At 42.2% G+C, this 19,056-nt stretch overlaps 1 protein-coding gene and 1 long non-coding RNA gene across 4 annotated transcripts in view; one reads left to right on the top strand and one right to left on the bottom strand.

The window, feature by feature from the left end:
- LOC140390321 (uncharacterized) overlaps positions 1-19,056 on the bottom strand; it is a 95,765-nt gene that overhangs the window by 22,844 nt on the left and 53,865 nt on the right. The window lies entirely within an intron of this gene.
- The window catches only part of LOC140390320 (SLAM family member 9-like), a 65,935-nt gene that overhangs the window by 42,637 nt on the left and 4,242 nt on the right, over positions 1-19,056 (top strand). The window contains exons 3-5 of one of the 3 annotated variants that reach the window (XR_011934608.1): positions 367-660; positions 10,112-10,238; positions 14,463-14,536. Coding sequence is in view for 2 of the 3 variants with exons in the window: in XM_072475378.1 (XP_072331479.1) it covers positions 367-660; positions 10,112-10,234; positions 14,463-14,536 (491 nt within the window). In the remaining variant the exon portion in view is untranslated. The remainder of the gene's footprint in view (positions 1-366; positions 661-10,111; positions 10,239-14,462; positions 14,537-19,056) is intronic. The other 2 variants (XM_072475378.1, XM_072475379.1) reach the window with 2 other exon arrangements.

The raw sequence follows: 19,056 nt of genomic DNA, 5'->3' as shown, positions 1-19,056 counted from the left end.
GGTCCCTTATAGTGAAGATAATTCCACAGTGCTGTTGGGTTGCGGTTCCAAGATTTTTGACTAAAAATGTAGAATATATCATAGATATTCTATGATAGAGCAGGTCACGTTGAAGCAGGTGGGTTGCTGCTGAATCTGTGGGTTCTGTTTGGCCAAGTAGTAGCTCGTAGCTATTGATCATAAAGCTCCCTTCCGGAGAGTCAGTAGCATCAATCAAACTTAGGCCAACTAAGGATATCCTTCACTGACCCACCAAAGTGATCAAACAAGTTTCATTATACCATGATTGGGAAACACATTCACTAATATTCCTACCTTTTATATCTTGTTGTATCATGAACTTTTTCAATGTTTTTCTTTGAACAGAACGTGTATCAAATCCAAGAATACAGATAAACACTGTCTTCTCCAATTGGATCTGTAATGTTAGCCTGAGCTGTTTGTTGGAAAACAACAGTGACCTGAGTTACAGCTGGTGGAGAGAATCAGAGGTGGTCACAACTGGAAGGCAACACCAGGTGACTGACAATGGGAGAACGCTGGAAATGACTCTGTATCTACATGCTATCAAGACAGTGTACAACTGCACAGTGAGCAACCCGATTAGTGAGGCGACCGTGAGCATCAACCTCGCAGGACCCTGTAACATCACAGTGAAAGGTTGGTGCTATATCTTTAACCCTGCAGTTTCCAGGAGTACTGAAGTTTTTTTTTCTCTCCAATTTCTCCCCTTCTATTCTCATGGCTCTTACTCTTGCTGGAAACAGTTGCATGGCTGCTGGCATGGGTATTATATCTGGGCTGTTGCAGTCCTTAAAGTGTATGTATACCCACAATGCTTACATAGAACAGAGAACATACAGTGCAGAAGGAGGCCATTCGGCCCATTGAGTCTGCACCAACCCACTTAAGCCCTCACTTCCACCCTATGCCAATAACCCCTCCTAACATTTTTGGACACTAAGGGCATTTTAGCATGGCCAATCCATCTAACCTCACATCTTTGGACTTGGGTAAGGAGTTCCCAGATTTTGGCTCAGTGACAGTGAAGGAACAACATCTTTTCCATATTTGAGTCAGGTTGGTGTGTGGCTTGGGTGAGGGGAGTTGCAGGGGACGGGGCGGGGGGGTTGCATGGCACAGTTTCATGTGTTGGTGTTCCCAGGCATATGCTGCCCTTGTCCTTCTATGTGGTAGATATTGTGGGTTTTAGGGCTCTGGTTAGCACTGCTGCTTCACGGCACTGAGGACCTGGGTTCGACCTCGGCCCTGGGTCAATGTCCATGTGGAGTTTGCACATTCTCCCAGTGTCTACGTGTCTCACCCCCACAATCCAAAGATGTGCTGGTAGGTGGGTTGGTCACGTCAAATTGCCCTTTAATTGGAAAGCAAAAAGAGAACTGGATAGTCTAAATTTATTTTAAAAAGAGACCGTGGGTTTGAAAGGTGCTGTCAAAAGAACCGTTGCTACCACCATGCACTGGTGGAGGAGGGGAGTGAACATTATGTTGGTGGATGGGGTGCCAATCGTTCTGGATGGTCTTGAGCTTTGAGTGTAACTTATCCAAGGAAGTGGATTAATATTCCATTAAACGCCTGACTTGTGTCTAGTGGACAGCGTTTGGGAGTCAGGAGGCGAGTTACTCGCCACAGAATTCTCAGTATCTAACCTGCTCTTGTAGCCACAGTATTTATATAGCTAATCTTGTTCAGTTTTATGGTCAATGGTAAACCACAGCTAACAATAATAATAATCGCTTATTGTCACAAGTAGGCTTCAATTAAGTTACTGTGAAAAGCCCCTAGTCACCATATTCCAGCGCCTGTTCGGGGAGGCTGGAACGGGAATTGAACCCGCTCTGGTGGTCTTGTTCTGCATTACAAGCCAGCTGTCTTAGCCCACTGTGCTAAACCAGCCCCTGGACGTTGATGGTGGGTGAATTCAGCATTGATAATGCCACTGAATCTTGCTGATTGGAGATTGTCATTGCCTGGCACTTGGGTGGCATGAACTTTACTTGCCAAATATCAGCCCAAGGCTTCAAAAGATTGGAGTTATTCATCAGCAAAACTCAAGAAGCTGGAAATGGAAATTTGTCTGCCTTGCCACTCCAGTTACCACTTTAACTCCCAATAGTTAATGTTTTAAGATTAATGGCCTTAAATCGAGCAGAGAACGTGAGATAATTGAATTGTTGAACAGCAATCAATGTGCCATTGGACTTGCTGATGATTGGGCTATTCTTTTATCTTGCCATTTTGTCTTGTTACTATAGAAAGGTGTTAGGAAATTGGATCAAAGATATAGTGGACAATTTGGGGGTTAAGATACTGAAGGTATCCACTGAGTCAGAGGAATACACCCAAACCTGGCCTGAGTTACATTGTCCCTGTTATGGGCGAGGCGTTTTCAGAACCCCAAAATGTATCATTGAGTTCAACCAACCTCTCCCTTTAATGGATTTGTTGCTTTTCCTGGCACACAGCTTTTCCCCTAGGTGTGGGATTACAATTATGGACGCGTGGGTTTTTTAAACACAAAAGTTTGTTCCATGAATTCAACTTAACATCTTAAATAAACATTGGATCTCTTAACACCCCTTACTTCAAAGATAACTCAGAAAATATTGCAACAGTAAATAACTCCTTAAAATGTTCCTTCAAACTTCCAAGAGACTTAACACCTTTAAACAGTATCACATCAGGTTAAAGGCTTCACTATTAAAAGTTTAAATCACCCAAATGATCTAGAGATGGTCTTTTATGGCAGACATCACAGCTCACTGCAAACACAGACACACACAAGCTGTTTTCCTCCAAACTGCAAAACTAAACTGCAAAATGGCTGACCTGAGCTCAGCCCCACCCACTCTCTGACATCACTGTTTTCTTAAAGGTACATTGCTTAAACATCCATTTCTTAAAGGTACCCTCACATGACACCTCCCCCAAGAATAAAAAATAAACCATCAACTTCAAGATGGTTTCATTTTTCACTTTCGCACCATCTACTAAGAAATGTACACAGTAAATATACCTTTTCGTTTTTTAATAAAAACATGTGCAAACAGGTATAATAATATAGTCCATTTTTCTTCTTCCTCCAACCGAAATCCTTCTCGATTGACAGTCTCTTTGAACAAACACTCTGCACGATCCATCCATTCCTCTACTCCTCGGCATTTCTCTTCAGAATCAGATAATTTAGTTCAATCTGACCACAGAGTCCTTGCAATTCTCCAATACAGGAACATTGGTGATCACAGCTTTCAAATGCCTGATGAAAGTCCGCTGTACATTTAAATTTTTTACGTTTCTTCAGCAATTCCATCAGTGGAGTAATCACGCCACAAAACCTTTGCACAAATGTTCGATCAAATCCACTCATGCTAAAACATCTCATTATTTCCCTTTTGTCTTGAGGATAACGGAAACTCCGCAAGGAAAGTGATTTGGGCTTCTCCAAATTCACTTGGGCTAGGATCATCACCAAACCCGCCACCTGAAGTCGATCGAAGAACTCCATACGATGTTTTAAATGTTCTTTCCATGTCTGGAAGTTGGAAATCAAAGCAGATTGTCCCAATTTCACAATGCAATCCCGCAAACGTGGGATAGGATAAGAGTTCGTTCTTGTAACTGCATTCACCTTTCTATAGTCCACACACAACCGTTGGGTACCGTCTGGTTTAGGTACCATCACTATGGGTGAGCTCCATTGGCTGCAACCCACTTCAGTTATGCCATTTTTAAGCATAATCTCAATCTCTTTATTAATCTGTGCCAATTTTAAAGGATTAAGTCTATATGGATGTTGTTTGATAGGAACAGCATTTCCCACATCTACATCACGTATAGCCATTTTAGTACTTCTCAATTTATATCTACAAACCTGGTCATGTGACATCAATAACTCTTTCAGGTGAGTTTGTTTTTCCTCCAGAAGGTAACTTAACAATTCATCCCAATTTTTAAGAATATCCTCATTTTCCAATTTAATTTGAGATGTGTCAAATTCACAGTCATCTGGATTTGGTTCGTCACTTTGAGTTAGAATCATTAAAACCTACTTTTTCTCTCCTTCCCTTTCAAAGTACCTTTTAAGCATATTCACATGACACACTCGGTGAGTCTTCCTTCTATCTGGTGTTTTCACCACATAATTCACCTCACTTAATTTCCTTTCAATTTGATACGGTCCACAAAACCTAGCCTTTAAAGGCTCCCCTACCACTGGTAACAACCTAAAACTTTATCCCCACTGGCAAAACTACAAACTTTGGATTTCTTGTCCGCTACCTGTTTCATCACACTTTGTGCAACTTTCAAATGTTGTCTAGCCAATTCACCTGCTCTATTTAATCGTTCCCTAAAATTTGACACGTAATCCAACAGTGTAATTTCCGATTTCTCAGCCACCAATTTTTCCTTAATCAATTTAAGTGGTCCTCGTATCTCATGACCAAATATTAGTTCAAAAGGACTAAATTTGGTAGACTCATTAGGTACATCCCTAATTGCAAACAATACGAATGGGATTTCTTTATCCCAATCCTCTGGATAATCTTGACAATACGCCCTCAACATGGTCTTTAATGTCTGATGCCACCTTTCTAACGTTCCCTGCGATTCTGGATGGTACGCAGTCGATTTAAACTGTTTTATTCCTAAGCTATCCATAACTTCTTTGAATAACTTTGAAGTAAAATTTGTCCCTTGATCCGATTGAATTTCTGTGGGTAGTCCATATCAAGTAAAGAATTTAAGTAACTCCTCCACAATCCTTTTAGCTGTAATATTACATACTGGAATGGCCTCTGGAAACCTAGTAGACACATTCATTACAGTCAAAAGATATTGATTCCCACTTTTTGTTTTAGCGGTCCTACACAATAGGACCCTTGCAAAAGGTTCCTCAAATGCTGGAATGGGTATTAAGGGCGCTGGTTTTATCACTGCTTGAGGTTTCCCTATCACTTGACATGTATGACATGATTAACAAAATTTAACTACATCTTTATGTAGTCCAGGCCAATAAAACTGTTTCTGGATTTTAGCTTGAGTTTTCCTTATTCTCAAATGACCTGCCTCTGGTACCTCATGTGCAACTCGCAACACCTCCTTTCTATACCCTACCGGCAATACTACTTGATAAACTTCTGCCCACTTTTCATCCGCCTGCATATGTACAGGTCTCCATTTTTTCATCAAGACACCATTTTTACGGTAATAACACTCTGGTATACTCTCAGATTCCTCTTCCATATATGCTTTCTGATATATCCGTTTTATTTCTACATCTTTCTGTTGTAACTCCGCCAATTTTCCTGAACTAAAAATATCCGCCTCATCCTCCACCTGTTCTTGTTCTTTTTCAACCATCTGATCAAAAATCATTTCTGATAAATGCACTTCAACTTCATCTTCACTCTTTGATTTCTCCTCTTGTCTTAACCTGTGACTTTGTGACCTTGTTACTACGCAATCTGGAAAAATCCTAGGATAGTCGTCCTTCAACACTTCAGTTGACTGATTTTCCACTGGCTTATCAACCACAGTAGGCATCACACCCACCTGCGATCCAGCTATATCATTACCCAAGATAAATTGTATTCCTGGACAAGATAGTTTATCTATTACTCCTACTACCACTTCACCACTCTTCACTGGACTTTCCAACCTTACCTTATATAATGGAACGCTACTCCTCCCACCCTGAATTCCACATATCACCACCTTTTCTGGCAACATTCTTCCCAAACTACATAATTCCTCATCTCTTACCATTAAAGATTGACGAGCCCCTGTATCTCTTAAAATTGTGACTTCTTTACCTGCTCCTCCTGATACACACGAGTAAACTTTACCCACAAGTAAATTCTTTAAAGACATCTGACACCTTCTTAACAATTACTTCTTGAACAGGCTGTACAATCGTTTGCACCTCCTTCGCTTCCCTTGGGTTTTTCTTTACCACTCTAACAAACCCTACTGTCTTATTCTGTTTTACCATATCAGCCTTCCCAGTGCTTTTCTTCAACCACCAACACTGTGACTTTACATGGCCTAGTTTATTACAGTGAAAACATCTGAAACCTTTAATTTCTTTTCCACCCGTCTGGATTTTTAAAAAAATCTGAGGTACACTCTCTTTATTGTCTCCCATCAGATCACCTTTACCTTTACCACTTGAGTATTTCTCATGTCCCCAGTTTCTATCCCTCACCGGCTGAAACTCATGTCGGGAACCAATCTTTGATTTATGAACTAATTCATAATCATTTGCCATTTCCGCTGCTAATCTCGCAGTTTTAACCCTCTGTTCTTCCACATGAGTTCTCACTACATCAGGAATTGAATTTTTAAACTCCTCCAAAAGTATAATTTCTCTTAGAGCTTCATACATTTGGTCTATTTTCAAAGCCCTTATCCACCTATCAAAATTACTCTGTTTGACCTTTCAAACTCCATGTATGTTTGACCAAATTCTTTCCTTAAATTTCTAAACCTTTGTCTGTAAGCTTCAGGCACTAGCTCATATGCACTTAAGATGGATTTCTTCACCTCCTCATACGTTCCAGATACCACCTCCGGTAGTGATGACTTCTCTAGCTCTACCTACCAGCTTTGTTTGAATAAGTAACACCCACATGTCCTGTGGCCATTTCATTTGTTTAGCTACCTTCTCAAATGAAATGAAAAAGGCTTCCACTTCCTTCTCGTCAAGCCTTGGCAATGCTTGGACACATTTAAATAGATTCCCACCAAGCCTTCGACTATGACGCTCTTTCTCACTATCCTCATCACTATCATCCAACTGTACGTTTCTCTTTACGTCTGCCAATTTTAACTGATTGTCATGTTTCATGGCCATTTTCTGAAGTTCAAACTCCCTCTCTTTATCTTTTTCCCTAATCTGTATCTCCCTTTCTTTTTCTTTTTGTTCTGCTAGGGCTATTCTTTCTTTTCTCCTTTCTTCTCTCTCCTTTTTTTCCTCTCTCTCTCTTTCTCTTTCTTTGTCCTCTCTCTCTCTTTCTCTTTCTTTTTCCTCTCTCTCTCTTTCTCTTACAAGCCACTTTAATTCTTTGTCATGTTCCATTTGTTTAATTTGCAACTGAATTTTTGCCATTTCCAATGAGTCAAACTCTATCTCAGGCAACTTTAAATGCTTAACCACCGCCATACTTACCTCATCTTTTTGTATTTTGTCAGGTAATGTTAACTGCAATGTTTTGCTAAATCTAACAGTCTGCTTTTTGTTTCTGTCCGTAAAGTACTACGTGTGACATTCTCCACCCCCAAAAACTTCTGAGCCTCTGAAAGTGCCATTGCTCACAACACTAAAATACCACACCGGAAAAGCAACAATCCTTCACTGCCCTTAAGTTCACAAAAGCCAATCCAATAGATAGACTTTTATCCCCCTCGAGCCCCCAATTGTTATGGGCGAGGCATTTTCAGAACCCCAAAATGTATCATGGAGTTCAACCAACCTCTCCCTTCAATGGATTTGTTGCTTTTCCTAGCACACGGCTTTTTCCCTAGGTGTGGGATTACAATTATGGACACGTGGGATTTTTAAACACAAAACACTGTTTATTCCATGAACTCAACTTAACATCTTAAATAAACATTGCATCTCTTAACACCCCTTACTTCAAAGATAACTCAGAAAATATTGCAACAGTAAATAACTCCTTAAAATGTTCCTTCAAACTTCCAAGAGACTTAACACCTTTAAACAGTATCACATCAGGTTAAAGGCTTCACTATTATAAGTTTAAATCACCCAAATAATCCAGAGATGGTCTTTTATGGCAGACATCACAGCTCACTGCAAACACAGACACACACAAGCTGTTTTCCTCCAAACTGCAAAACTAAACTGCAAAATGGCTGACCTGAGCTCAGCCCCACCCACTCTCTGACATCACTGTTTTCTTAAAGGTACATTGCTTAAAATTCCATGTCTTAAAGGTACCCTCACATGACAGTCCCATTCAGATTAAACTTGTTAAGCCGGTGATTCACTCAAGATCCATTGTCCTCCGGGACACTCTTATCTGACCAGCCCTTAGCCCATTACAGAGTGTGATGGCCTCTTTTATCTGTAAATTGGAGGTTAATTACATATTACATATGGAGGTTAATTGCACATAAAATTATGAAGGGAATAGATAGGATAGATGCAGGCAGGTTGTTTCCACTGGTGGGTGAAAGCAAAACTAGGGGGCATAGCCTCAAAATAAGGGGAAGTAGATTTAGGACTGAGCTTAGGAGGAACTTCTTCGCCCAAAGGGTTGTGAATCTATGGAATTCCTTGCCCAGTGAAGCAGTTGAGGCCCCTTCATTAAATGTTTTTAGGATAAAGATAGATAGTTTTTTGAAGAATAAAGAGATTAAGGGTTATGGTGTTCGGGCCGGAAAGTGGAGATGAGTCCACAAAAGATCAGCGATGATCTCCTTGAATGGCGGAGCAGGCTCGAGGGGCCAGATGGCCTACTCCTGCTCCTAGTTCTTATGTTCTATAATTGCATACTCATGGCATGGACCTGTTCTTTTGTGTAAACGGGAGTGGGCAATCAAAAGCCCAGATAGTGAGGGAGCGATGATTAGTTCAAATCTGGACATGCCTGGACAGAACCATCTTTGAGGGGCTGGGCTAAGCTCAGAGAGATAAAAGAATCCTGTTCGAACAGGTGGAGGCAGAGGATTTGGAAAGCCACAGGGAGAGGTCAGAAAGGCTGTCACAGAAACAGGCTTTCGGAAAGGAGTCTGAAGGAACTGCATTAACAGCAGGAATATGTTCTTTAAATGCAAGTATCATGCTGTTTAATGGGAAATAGTGTGTTGGGATTAAGAGATGCATGTAAACTATTCTTGTTAGGTTTGAAGTTAAATCTTGTTTTTCTTTTGTTTTAATAAAGTTTTGTTTGTAAAAATAACCAAAGCCTATTTCTTATGCAATCACTCCTGAAGCGAATCGATCTTTCCGCACAGTCTTAATTTTAAAAATGTTGCGGTTCTGATCCAGTAGCTTAGTCATTGTTGGGATCTGATCAGGCATCCAGAACAATCTTGAAGATGCTTGCGTTTCGGATTAATTTTGGAATTCAGGAAAATTAATCTTTCATTATCAGACAACATGAAGAAAAACTTTTTTATGCGGTAATGGATGGTAGGATCTGGAATGCACTATGTTAAAGTGTGCTGGAAGCAGATTCAACTGTGGTTTTTGATGGGTATTAAATGATTACCTGAAGTGATAACGTTTCAGGACTATGAGGAAAATGGGACTGGCTGAGTTGCTCTTGCAGAGAATCAGAATGGACATGTCAGGCCAATTGGCCTCCTTCTGTGGTGCAACCATTCTATGAACAGTTTGAATGCAAATATTGCACCACAATGTGCGTTGAAATTTTCAAACCTCAGACTGGAGCATGCTGCTTCTTAGCTACTTTTATTAGCTGTCAGGGCATTCCATGGGCGTGGTATTGAAGGATCTTTCATTAGTTCTCTTTGGGCCTGGGTTCGTTTCCTGGCTTGGGTCACTGTGCGGAATCTGCATGTTCTCCCCATGTCTGCGTGGGTTTCCTCCGGGTGCTCCGATTTCCTTCCTCAAGGTCTGTGGAATTCATTGCCACAGAGGGCGGTGGAGGCTGGGACGTTGAGTGTCTTTAAGACAGAAGTTGATAAATTCTTGATTTCTCGAGGAATTAAGGGCTATGGAGAGAGAGCGGGTAAATGGAGTTGAAATCAGCCATGATTAAATGGTGGAGTGGACTCGATGGGCCGAATGGCCTTACTTCCGCTCCTATGTCTTATGGTCTTAAGTCACGAAAGACGTGCTTGTTAGGTGAATTGGTCATTCTGAATTCTCCCTCAGTGTACCCGAACAAGTGCCCGAGAATGGCGACGGGGGGATTTTCACAGTAACTTCATTGTAGTGTTAATGTAAGCCTACTTGACACAAATAAAGGTTATTATTATTCTTATTATCATCATAAACTTGCATTCTGTCCATAAGTTCTATTTTAAGGCATGTTTATTTAACATCCAAATGTGTCAACAAAGCAAAAAAGTCACAGTGAAAATGTTGTCCTCTTTTCAGGTACCACGACCACAGCCAACAAACCGCTCCACATCGGCCTAACAGTTGCTGTGATTACTATATTTATAATTATCGTAATTGCCATAGTTGTGTGGAGAAAGAATAAGTCGAAGACCAATGAAGGCAGGTACTCTTGATTGTTCATCTTTTTAGATTTAAACAGTTTAATGTCAGTGGCTAAATAACTGCTAAGAAGGGTGTACAAAGTGTAATTTAATGACCTCTCACCTAGACTGTAGGCAATTTTGGAGGGGGTTGGGGGGAGGACTTAATTGGGCAGCAAAGAGGCTGGGTGCGGGCCCTGCTGCCTTCCCGCCTCTGACCCAATTAAGTCTGAGGAGGAAGCTTGTGGAAGGCCTTTCTGTCAGTGTCAATGGAGGCCCTTAAGTGGGCAATTAATGCTCACTTTAGAGTTTCAATCCACCACCACCAATATTGAGTCAGTGGCTGGTGAGGTACTTGCCATACCAGGAGCACGGAAAGCAAACCGTGTTTATGGGTTCTTCGGGGTTATAGGGCACCTTTTATTGTGCAACAGTCATTGCCTGATCGATGGATACAGCATTGGGAAGTGTGGGATCTTGTGGTGAGGGAGAGGGGTGAGGAGGTGGTGTATGTGTTGCACTGAAAGCCACCCAAACTGCCCTTGCTGCTGATGCACCTTCCCTGTAAGGCCCATCCCAGCCCTCAGTCACCTGTGACTTGGGTCCCTCAACAACCTGGTTGCACTGCTGACAGCTGCCTCTAGTTCACAGCCGCTGGTGTCTGATTGGCCAGTCATCTCTGGAAGCAGGGCATCCACCCCCAGCGTCCATGATCCCAGAAAGGGTCTTCAGCTGTCTACTTAAGCGGCTGATTGCCACTTATTGTGGCAGGCCTGCAGTAAATACAGCCCACAATTTTCTCTCACTGAATCACAGCATTAATTTATAATTGGATCTCTGTTTTAATTACCATCTGGCCCTTGTTAACTGTTGCTAAGGCACTGCTGGAGTGAATCACAGAATTGTTATGGTACAAAAAGATGGTACAGAAGGAGGCCATTCAGCCCGTTGTATCTGCACTTGCCCTCCAAATGGTGCTCTTCTGCTGTCTTTTCCTTGTACCCGTGCACATTGTTTCTAATGCCCTCTTGAATTAACCTGCCTCCACCATACTTCCAGGCAGAACATTCTAGACCACAAAGCACTCGCTGTATGGAAAAGGTTTCCTCTCTTACCACGTTCTCCTCTTTGCAAATCACATTAAAGCTATGCCCTCTCGTTCTTGATCATTTTATGAGCGGGAACAGTTTCTCCCTATCGACTCTGTCCAACCCCCTCATGATTTTGAACATCTCTATCAAATCTCCTCTGGCTGCCTTGTGTTGAAGGAAAACTATTCTCACCTCTGGAGCAATTCTTGTAAACTGCACTTTAATAATGTTTTCTAATGTTTTCACATCTTTCCTATAGTTTGTCACCAAAACTGTACACAATACTCCAGCTGAGGTCTAACTAGTGTCCTGTAGAAGTTCAGTAAAATTTCCTTGCTCTTGTACACTGTGCCCCTATTAATAAAGCCCACAATACTATATACTCTATTAACTGCTCTCTCTACCTATTCTGCCATCTCAACCTTTTACAATTTATAGAAATAAATAAAAGCATATTATTTAAATTATGAGAGATTGCAGAGCTCTGAGTTTCAGAGGGATCTGGGTGTCCAGGGTTCACAAAAGTCTAGTATGCAGGTAAAAATAAAGGTTACTGATGAGACCATGGGCTGGATTCTCTGGTTCCCCGTGTTTCTCGACGGCGGGTTGCCTTACTCCCGCCGTTCGTCAATGGGATTTCCCATTGAAGCCACCCTACACTGCCGGAAACTCACTGGCAGTGGTGCGTTGCTGACAGGAACAGAGAATTCCAATGGCCGCAGAATTCAGGCCCTTGTCTTGAGTACTTGTGTACAGTATTGGTCTCCTTATTTAAAGAAGGGTTTAAATGCATTGAAAGCAGTTCAAAGGTTTGTTAGACTAATATCACAAATTGCGAGTACTGTTATGAGGAAAGGTTGGATAGGCTAGGCCCTATCCAATGGAGCTTAGAAGAATAAGAGAAGTAATTTGATTGACATGGTTAGGATGTTTCCTCTTGTGGGCAGATCTAGAACTGTTTAAAAATGAGGTGTCGCTCATTTAAATCAGAGATGAGATGAACTTTTTTTCTAAGCGTTGAGTCTTTGAAGCTCTCTTACTCAAAATTCAGTGGAAGCGGAGTCTTTAAATATTTTTAAGGCAGAGCTAGATAGATTCTTGATGAGCCAGGGTGTGAAAGGTTATTAGGAGTAAGTGGCAATGTGTTCTGGTTACAGTCAGATTAGCCGTGATCCTTTTGAATGGAGGAGCAGATAAAGGAGGGGGAGCAGATCTCCAGATAGTTTAAGGTTCACCCAGAGCGCTCCTACTACCTGCCACTCCTCCTCTATTCTGCAACCAGGTGGTCACCTCCTTTCACTGGCTATTTCTGGCCACCACAGGATGCTTGCCTGTTGACTGGAAAATTCCAGTTGGTGTGAGGGGGCCCTTAATAGATCCCTTAATTGATTCAGTTAGCTACCTGTATGGGGTGCAGGGATGTTATTTCTGTGTTTTTTGCCTCATTTCCTTGAGAATGGTGCAGAGACAGCTCCATTGCCTCCAGTCCCATTTCTGTGGCCATTTGGAAATCTGGCTCATTCTCTGTAAGGTACTCAAATTGTCTAATAAAATATCAACCAACACTTCTTCGATCTTGTGGAATGAGACCCTTATCCCACCTCCATGGATACAAAAATCAGTGGTCCATTAGGTAAGCACCTCAGCAGATTCTGTATACAGTAGATATGCAGAGTGTAGTGACTGACAGTGAATTAATGGCACAACAGTACCCAAAGTTAGATCTTGAAGCAGAATGAGAAGACCAGAGAGGATAGGAGGAAAGGCTTGCATCCAGTATTCTACCTATCAACCTGTTCCTACAAAACAATTGGAATGGAAACAAGATGTCAAGCACTATTTAAAGGTTGATGCAGTATTGCTACATGTCGATATATGTTGCTAACATGTTTAGTAAGCTCTGCTTCGCAGCAGAATTAGTTTGCTGGACAGCCAAGGGCCTTAAGTCTGGGCAAGAATTGCAACCACCTTTGTCACATGGCTGAACACCATAAAATAACAACTTGCTTGATAGGTGAACCCTCTCTTGTAGATCTGATTTCTCTTTTCTTGCTATTTGAGCTATATTAATGCAGTCAGTGCTTTCCTCTTCTTGAATTCTCTAAATATGTTCTCCTCCTCGTTTCCCTACACTGCTCCTGTATATTGGTTATACTTTGAAAGGGAAATGATTTGCTGATATGGAAGAGCAAAAGACTGTGGGTTGGCGAAACTTATGTTCACAAGGCATTAAAAAAAATAGGATTCATGGAAAGGCTTTGGGGCAAGAGACACAGTATTTATTAGTGGAGATGTAATGGCAAATATATAAAGGGTCAGTAAGACCAGTAAAGAGCGCTGTGCAGAATTTGAATTCAAAAGTAGCTGAAGGTGTTGAGGCAATAGAGTGAATTCAACACAGATTAACAATGGTGCTGTGTGGAATGAAGAAACATGAAACAAAAGGCTTAAAGTTGAGATGTTTTCATTACAGCAGGTATTTAGTGTTTAAAATTAACAAGGAATGGGCGGGTACATAGAAGCAGATATTTGCAGCACTGTGTCCAATGACTCGTATCTAGAATGAGGAGATGAGATTGAAAGTAAGGTAACAAGAAAATAATTTGTCCAAGGAGGATACTGAGGCTGTGACGTGTACTTCCAGAATTAGTGACTGAGTGAATGAAGCATATACCTCGGGGTGAACGTCATCAAGGCAGTGGTATCCACTTTAGTCACACAGCTCTGCGAGATTGAGATATTGGTGCTGGTGAAAGCCATAATTTTGTGGAGATTCGGTGAAAGCACAATATCTGCTGAAGTTGATGCTAAGGAAATTTAAACCCATGTCAGCTTTAGATTTTTCAAGGAAAAAGAATAGATAGATACAGGAATAGGACAGGCGTGTGGAGCACTCGCTCCACTGATATGAACTGGTTGACTGGTGTATTTTTGGTCCATAGAATTTCACACAAGTTACAAAGGTTCAGCCTGTTGTCTCCAATTTTCCATAATTTGAATAACCCCTTCAGATTTCTCCTCCTTCCATCTGGAAGAGCTTTTAGTCACAGGATGCTTTTAGCACAGGAAAGATCAAAGGAAATTGGTGGGAATTTCTTTTTAATTTAAAAATGAGCTTCCAAACATGGTTCCAACAGCAATTGTTTCTATTTAAAGCTCCTAACACTGAGGGGACAAGTGAACCAGTTCAGTACGCTGTAATCAAGAGACCGGGCAATGCCGGGGACCAGGTTAGTAAAAGCAGCAAAACCATGTTGGGTCTATCGTTATTATTCTCTGTAGCCTCCTCCTAGGCTAACAAATAACTTCATCTGGCGATTGTAATGAGGAAAACCAGTATTACGTAAAGCTGCAGTTTACTTTACTTCAAACAATTCAAATACTTTGTAAAGGAAGTGCCAATATGATGCATCATGTCACTACTCCAAATACCCTCCCTGATAGTTTCCAAAGCCGCTGCTACTTAATTTGCTTTCTTTTTCACAAGCATGAACTAATTTCCCATGTCGAGAGGGGTGGGAACGTGGTTGAGACGAGTGTAGATGGGCCATCTTCAAACACTCATCTCTCACCTCACACGAGAAAAGGGTATATGTCTGACCAGTTTTCCCGTCTCTTTCCACTTTATTGATGTTACTGTGGTGGGTTGCCGTCTGAACTTTCATTTCCCGTTCCTCCTAAGTTCCAACAAATTGGTCTTCCTCCTCACCACTTCATGCCGTTATAGTTCACAATCTTCTACTCTGAACTTATTCTTTTTCAGAACCTGAAAACAATGGGGTTTCCTCCTTGCCTTCCTCCCTCCTTCAACCTATGTGAAAATAAAACCACAAATCTGACATTTCTACCCTTTGACGATCCCTGTCTTGCCTTCTGCTCCTTTCAGTCACTGTGGGTTATGGTCTTACACCTAGATTTCTCAGTGAATAATAACAAGATGGTACAAGTTGGTATCTAACTGGCTCAAATCTTTTTTCCAATCTCTATTTCTTTTTCAGCCAGTTTCTCCTCTGTCTCCTCACTAAGGCAATCAGTACCCAAGCACAGATGGATAAGCTTCTCTCAGCTTTGTCAACATTATTTTAAAGCTCCTCCAGGTTATCTGAAAAGCTACGCAGAATTAATGTTCCATCCCATAATTCTTCCTTCCTGTCTTCTGAGGAAGGGTTTACCCGTGACTCCTCAGGGAAGATCTGGATTAAAAGTCAGCTGGTTGCGGGTTGGAGACCTGCGCCGCATTTTGCCAGCCGTATGACACACTGTACAAACTTTAACAATGGATTTCAGGTGCAACTCTTTAGAAGAATAATTGGGGATCTACCATGAGTGGATTGATGCACTCTCTAATGCACACAGCTTTAAACATGACTGTGCTTTGAATGTTTGCAGTGTCCCACCCATGTGCTTGTAGTCAGCTGATAATTGGCAGGACCTATATCTGCTTTTTATGTCCCAAAGCAAGTTTTGGCAGTGCATTGTAAAAACACTGTACAGACAAAGCCGCATTCATCCTCAAATTCCGATGTGTACTTAGAGATGCAGGATCAATTACAGATGTGCTGCTTTCCTTTAATGAGACATAAAGGGTGGAACTGGTAATATAGTACTTAAGGCCCACAGAAATGTTTGAGCAGTCAGACAAGCTGTTTTCCACACAACAGAGGGTGGTGGCTGATAACACTGATTGGATCTCTCTGGTTAATTCCTCTTTCTTTTTAATTTTTTTTTTTAAGTATCCAATTCATTTTTTTCCAATTAAGGGCCAATGTAGGCTGGCCAAATCATCTACCCTTTGGGTTGTGGAGGTAATACCCACGCAGACATAGGGAGAATGTGCATATTCCACATATCCAGTAACCTGGGCCGGGATCGAACCCGGGTTTTCAGCGCTGTGAGGCAGAAGTGCGAACCACTGCTCCACCATGACGCTCTTAATTCCACTTTCAAGGGCAATGCTAAATTCTATAGCATCTGTCTTGAACAACAGACGTGTCAGAATTGGGAAGGGAAGATTAATCTGACAGTCCACATACCACATACTGTCCACCATCAGCTGATGAAACACCACTCCTCCATGTTGAACACCACTTGAAGGAAGCATTGAGGGTGAAAAGGGCACAAAATATACTCTGGATGGGGACTTCAATGTCCATCACCAAGAGTGGCTCAGTAGTAGTAGCACAGACCAAGGTGGCCAGGTCCTAAAGGGCATAGCTGCTAGACTGAAAATGCAGCTAGTGGTGAAGAACCAACAAGAGGAGAAAACAAACTTGACCTCATCTTCACCAACCTGCCTGCTGCAGATGCATCTGTCCATGACAGTATCAGTAGAAGTGACCATCGCACAGTTCTTGTGGAGGCATCTTCACATTGAGGATACCCTCCATCGTGTTGTGTGGCACTACCACCATACTAAATTGAATAGACTTCAAACAGATCTAGCAACTCAAAACTGGGCATCCATGAGGCCCTGTGGGCCAACAGCAGCAGAATTGTATTCAACCACAATCTGCAACCTCATGGCCTGGAATTTCCCCCTACTCTACCAATACCACCAAGCCAAGGAGTCGACCCCTTTTCAATGAAGAGTGCAGGAGAGCATGCCAGGAGTGACATCAGCCACACCTAAAAATAAGGTGACAATCTGGTAAGGTTATAAACATAGGACGACTTGTGTATCAAGCAGCATAAGCAGTAAATAATAGACAGAATGCATCAAATCTAAGCTCTGCAGTCCTGCCACATCCAGCCCCCCACTACCACCTGCCCCAAAAAGTCTGTCCACCATTTACAAGGCACAAGTGAGGAGTGTAATAGAATACTCTCCACTTGCCTGGATGACTGCAGCTCCAACAACACAAGAGGCTCACCACCATCCAGGACGAAGTAGCCACTTGATTGATACCCCTTCCACAAACATTCAGGGTGCGATTTAATGGCCACGCTGCACCAGAAAAGCAGCTCACCATGGAGCAGTATGGCCGATAGAAGCCGGGAGACCACACTCCCGGGATCTACCTGGCTTGCAGCGCCTCGCGAGACCTAATGTAATCTCATGAGACGTTGTGATGTAAATCCCGCCCATTGTTGGCAGGATCACATTTTAGCAAATCTAGATATTAAAGCGGGACAGCTAGTCTCACTTTAATGTGCAGATTCCCGACTTACACGAGGCGTAGGATCAATCTCCTTCGCCTTGGAGAGCTTGGGCGAGCGATGTTCAGTACTGGGACCAGACGGAACTGCACACTAAGGGTCTCCTAAGGGATCGGATTTGGATCTGGATTTGTTTATTGTCACGTGTACCGAGTTAAAAGTACTGTTCTGCGTACAGTTCAGACAGATTATTCTATAAATGAAAAAAATACAGAGGGCAAACATAATTACACAATGTAAATACATAGACACACGCATTGGGTGAAGCATACAGGAGTGTACTACTACTCAGTAGAGAAGATGTGTGAAGAAATCAGATCGGTCCATAAGAGGGTCATTTAGGAGTCTGGTAGCGCGGAAGAAGCTGTTTTTGAATCTTGTGTGTGTTCTCAGACTTTTGTACCTCCTGCTCAATGGATAGCTCAGTGAATAAGCCGGGTGGGAGGGGTCTTTGATTATACTGCCTGCTTTCCCAAAGCAGCGGGAGCTGTAGACGGTCAATGGATGGGAGGTGGGTTTGTGTGATGGACTGGGCTATGTTCACGACTCTGTAGTTTCTTAGGTTCTTGGGCCGAGCAGTTGCCATACCAGGCTGTGATGCAGCCTGATAGGATGCTTTCTATGGTGCATCTGTAAAAGTTGTAAGAGTTAATGTGGACATGCTGAATTTCCTTAGTTTCCTGAGAAAGTATAGGTGCTGTAGTGCTGGAGGCCACCAGGTGCATGCCCTTTGGATATGATGGAACCCTGGCACTGCTGGTACCACATTGGCACCATGGCACTGCCTGGCAGTGTCACCTGGGTCCAGCCTGCAAAGGCTGTGGGCGGGAATGGCTGTAAAACTTCAGCCTGTGTTTTTCTCTCTCCACAGATGCCGCCGAACCTGCTGAGTTTTTCCTGCACTTTGTTTTTATTTCAGATCTCCAGCATCGTTATACTTTTATATTCTTTATCATGGGGTTGTTATAGTATTAATACTGATGTTGACACCTTCCATTGATTTCCATACTTCTGCTCTTGTCTTCTTAACACTGCATTGCATTAACACTGATTTACCAGAAGCTCTTGTTAATCTCTGAATCCACCAGCTTTTTCCTTGTCTCACCAGGCAATATCTTATTATCACTGCACCAACATGTTTGTTCTTTCTGTATTTCTTTCTCAGTGCTCTGTTACTATCCTCATTATTTCTTATCTTCATTTTTTCACTTCTGTTAACTCTTGCTTGTGGCTTCACTGCTCACCCTCTGTCTCTCTTTCTTGCTCTCTGCTTCTATTTTTAGCTCCGTTACTCCAGTCATTACGCAAGTCTAACTCAGAAAATTGATGTTTTACTTGAGTGAGAAGCCACAGGGGTACTTTAGAAGGCAAAAGATACATTTGACGAGAGAGTACAAAGAATTCAAAGCACACCTCAAAATTGGTCCCTGTCAGCTTGGGTCTGGGTAAGGGCTGAGCAGCACATTGCGGTTTACCCCTCGTCTCCAGAATCGGCAGCATGCTAGCAGCATGTGATCTCACAATAAGTGTTTGGGTCTGACTAAGTATGTGACCGATCTGATAAGCGAATGGACAGGAACGGTGAGAGCAGCCA

Source organism: Scyliorhinus torazame, chromosome 14 (genome assembly GCF_047496885.1).
Source record: "Scyliorhinus torazame isolate Kashiwa2021f chromosome 14, sScyTor2.1, whole genome shotgun sequence".
NCBI lineage: Eukaryota > Metazoa > Chordata > Chondrichthyes > Carcharhiniformes > Scyliorhinidae > Scyliorhinus > Scyliorhinus torazame.
Note: the sequence above shows the minus strand (reverse complement) of the source record. Positions and strands in the feature narration are given on the sequence as shown.